The following is a 4284-nucleotide window of genomic DNA, read 5'->3' as shown; positions in this document are numbered from 1 at the left end:
CATCCTCTGTTTTAGTTTAGAACATCACCTTAGTGGGTGGTCATGATCTTTCCTTGTATCCAGGCCCTACCTTCTTGACACCACATTTGATGTTGGCTAAATGCCCAAGCACCAAACTTTTGTTTTTGTTGAGTGTGAATGAAATAGGGAATGCAACAATCAGCAAAGCAAAAGGCATACCATCAGTGAGATTGTAACAGTCCAGTACATTATGGCTACATTCCTTGTTAGTTAAGTCACTATGGTAAAATCCTTGGCAGGATTTTTTTCAATAGTTTATTCATGATGTTCATTATTATGAGTTGTAAAGAGTATGAGAATTTCATTTTTAAAATGTCTTATGGAATGTATCACTTTCTTAGATCTTGTAGACATGCTGTGGAAACCATAACATAAAATATGAGTTACTTACAATAACTAATTTTAATCCCATCTGCTAAGTATGACAACATTAGCATTTCCACTTAATTAAAAACACCCTTAAAGCAGCAATGTTTTAATCACTCCATTTTATTTACTCTCCTCCGGTGTCACTTATAATTGTAACTTTTTATTTTTTAATAATGAGGGATTTTTTTTCTCCTTGCATCACACAAAAAAGTGCTGTCGATAATTAGCAGTCTTCTGTTATTAGTAGACTCAGGTGTCACAACTGTGTCTCATCCTCATTACAGTAAAAAATTTCACCTATCAGATTCATTATTGCTAGATAATGCGACTGAGAGCCTTTGCAGGCCCTCCAGAAAAGTAATTCAGCCAAGCAAAATTATCAGCTAATTATATTTAGAATCAAAAGCCCAACAACTATTTGCAGATAAATTGTATGAATTGAAGTGAATAGATCTGAATATTAAGATTCATAGATTTAGCAGATGATTTGTTAATTGGAATAAAAAGGTCATTTGCTAGTCATTTTAACAATAGATCAATTGGAACCCTATTTATTATTTAACTGATAGTGCATAAGAATTGAAATGATGAATAATTATATTATTTTCATGAGATGATCATTTTCTTTAAAATAACAAAATATGAGAAACTTATGAGAATTAATTTTATAAATTTTTAAAAATTATTACGGCCTATCTAATATATTTTACAACATAGTCCTGACCTAAATGATGTATGTGATAAAGTTTAGCACTTTAACAAGTCAAAATTATAACCAAAAGTGGTGGGGATTTTGCTTAATGAAATAGAAATATAGTCATAAATAAGATAATACACACATAAATTTGAATCCCCAAATTTGTAATTTTTTTTTTCTAAACCAGACAGTGCCATTCCTATCTCACTGTCTTTTAATTAGCAGGGGTTTTTTGCAAATGGCATGATGCATGCTCATACGATGACTCAAAATGTAACTTGGCCTGCAGTTTTCTTTCGGGGAACAGAACACTAATTCAAATCCATTATTAAAAAGCAGATAACATGTGCACTTTCTGAAATGCCTGTGACTTCACTTCTTTGATTTTATGTAATTATAAGAGAATGTTCATATGTATTTGCTTTTAGATTGGCACAGCATTTTAAAACAGTGTCTTCAGATAAAGTGCATATTTTCTTTTGGTTCATAAAGAATATCACTGGTTTATGTGCTCAAAACTTTTGTGAATGTTTTATAATGCAGTCACATTGTAGCTTTAGAGCTGGGCTTACGATAAGAGTATCTATGTATACCCTATTTATGCAGAAAAGAAAAATATTAAATATTAGTTGGGGTTTTGAATTAATAGTCAGTAATTAGATCCTGTGAATCTCTACTGTGTTATCTCGTAACTTTCATCAGTTATCAAACAAAACTTTGAACTCAAAATCTTTCCAAACTTTGCAGCTCAAAGTACTTTTCATTTAAACTAATTTCATATACATAATAAAATAGAAAAAAAAAATCACCCACTTAAAACAGCTTAAATTGCATGTACTTTGTCACTGTAAATAAACAAGGTAAACATTGACATAACTTCAAATTATTCTTAGGTTGAAAAAAATCTGCCGTTCAAAATAAAATTCTGCCTTTGGTCAACATTTTGGATGCAATTCAAAGTTTCTCATAAAATAAACATTTTAAAGAGTATTTTGAATTTCACCGCATAAATTCTAGCCAAAAGAAATTACAGTGGTATCTTTAAGGTTCTTATTATATGTCAGATCAATAGCCATTATGCAGGGCTAACACAGCCATCCAGATGCAATACCTCCCCTCTGCTTAACCCTTCACTACAATGACATGAAGAAAAACTTCCTATAGGTGGTCCTTGGGATATGCTCTCACAAAGTGAAACTTTTCATTTTTGTTTGTTTCATAATAAAGTACTCTTTTCTAGAAAAATGGAAAATGAGCTGAATTTTTAGTTAAGAAAGCAAAATGTTTGTTAACATAATCTTCATTAGAATTCTTCAATAAAAGGGGGGAATATTTTTACATTCTGCATAATAGCAAATTATTTTGAAGCATGAGCTTAAAATGAAAATGCCCCATCACAACAGATTGTAAATTTTTTTTCTCTTGCTTTTAAAAGTATCTCAATCATTTCTATGGCTATCATCTTAAAGTTAAGTATTTGCTATCTTATTTAAACATTTTTGAAAAATGAACATTCTGGGGCTTTGCAGCATTATTAAGAAAAGCTGTCCATACTTTACCATGTTGTTACATGTGTTTATCTGCTGATTATAAAATGTGTTAAACAGTATTTTAAAAACAAAAAAAAAAATGCAGAGCTACGCTTTGATTAATTCAGTGAACAAAACATATGCTGTTGGTTCTGTTCTATGAAATTCATATATGATCAATAAAATCTTTTAAAAGAGCAACTCTGGCTTTTAGGATTGTACTGCCGACCATGTTTCTCGTCCCAGTTAACTCTGGACTTACACTGCTAACTTAGGCAAACAAAACCACTTTCTGGCTATGACAGTAATATCTTTTTAATGTATTTTTATCCTCTTTCTAAAATTTCTTTAGGTTGGAAGCTGTGTATTGTGGTTGTTACCCACTTTGTCCCAAAGATTTGGTTTATCCTGAAATATTTCCAGGTAGCTGCTTTAATGTACTTTCGTCTTTGTTGAGATTTAATATGATTCATGCTAAATTAGAAAGTTTGAAAATAAACTTAGGCAGGAGCAATTGTTTATTTGGCAAGTCAACATGTTAGTGTTAAGGAAAATTTTATGTGTTTTAATACATTAGAGCAAGCTTATATTTACCATCTGTTCTTTTAAGATAACAAAAAAGCAAGTTTCCAAATAGCATTCTTCATTGTTAGCATACACATCCCATAATGATAGATTTTTATAAGCAGGTCAGTGTTGCTGCAATTGCTTACAGATTTTTTTTTTAATGATATACACAGAGAAAAATCAAGGACTGAAAGTCACACCAAATTATTTAAACAATTGACTAGTTAATAATATGCAACTGTTGTACAGGATACATACGGCTATAGTACCAGTTCTTTGAAAAAATGCTCATCACTAAATATATCACATATGCATTGTGTTACATTAGAATAATGTATTTTAATCACCCAAAGGAGATGTCTAAACAGCACAACTACACAGTCTTATTTAGCATTAAACATCCTTGTGAGCTGAGGTAACCTTATAAAATCATGCTTAAATAATGTAAAACACGAGGCGGCACAGAGCAATATGCATTTTTAATTAGTAAAGTGACTAATATCGAGTGTGTGCTTTGAGGTTTTTGTTTCATTAAAAATGTATCTGTTTTTCCTGCAGCTGAATATCTGTATTCTACACCTGAACAGCTTTCAAAAAGGCTCCAGAATTTCTGCAAGAGACCAGATATTGTAAGAAAACATCTCTATAAGGTAGTTATTGAGAAGAGATTTACGTAGTATAAATGCCATATTGAAGTACAAAGAAAAATCTTTAAAAAAAACATTTAATTAACATACTAATGTTTAAAGGAAACATGCTAGGGAGGGATATTAGTTGTTACACTAACAAGGATTAATTAAACTGGATGCCAGTTGTATTAACCTAGGTCTTATGAAATACGTGCACTTAATACACGGTACATGCTTTTTTTTTTTAATTTATTGTTTTCTAAGATGACTGTCCTTTACATTTAGCCCCAAGAGGCTTATAAAAATGAACCTGGATTAATGTAACTCATTAGTTTAAAAGGAAGTAAAGGAAAGATTCTACAATTATACTAATGAGGATAAGCCTTTCTTCCCATCATAATGAAATCTTCAGTCCTCAAAAATTCAGGTGAATGACATTAGTGAAGTTTGGTGTTCATTTTTTAACTACTTT

At 30.9% G+C, this 4284-nt stretch overlaps 1 protein-coding gene across 1 annotated transcript in view; it reads left to right on the top strand.

The window, feature by feature from the left end:
* LOC119258476 (glycosyltransferase-like domain-containing protein 1) overlaps positions 1-3890 on the top strand; it is a gene marked incomplete at its 5' end in the record, with an annotated part of 19399 nt that extends 15509 nt beyond the window's left edge. Inside the window, 2 exons of the mRNA XM_037526787.2 lie at positions 2969-3039; positions 3742-3890. Coding sequence (XP_037382684.1) covers positions 2969-3039; positions 3742-3860 — 190 coding nt within the window. The remainder of the gene's footprint in view (positions 1-2968; positions 3040-3741) is intronic.
* Positions 3891-4284: the final 394 nt, after the last annotated feature.

The sequence above is a fragment of the Talpa occidentalis genome, unplaced genomic scaffold (genome assembly GCF_014898055.3).
Source record: "Talpa occidentalis isolate TD23 unplaced genomic scaffold, MPIMG_talOcc4v2.1 talOcc4.491, whole genome shotgun sequence".
NCBI classification, from domain to species: Eukaryota; Metazoa; Chordata; class Mammalia; order Eulipotyphla; family Talpidae; genus Talpa; species Talpa occidentalis.
This window is presented reverse-complemented; position numbering and strand designations above follow the sequence as displayed.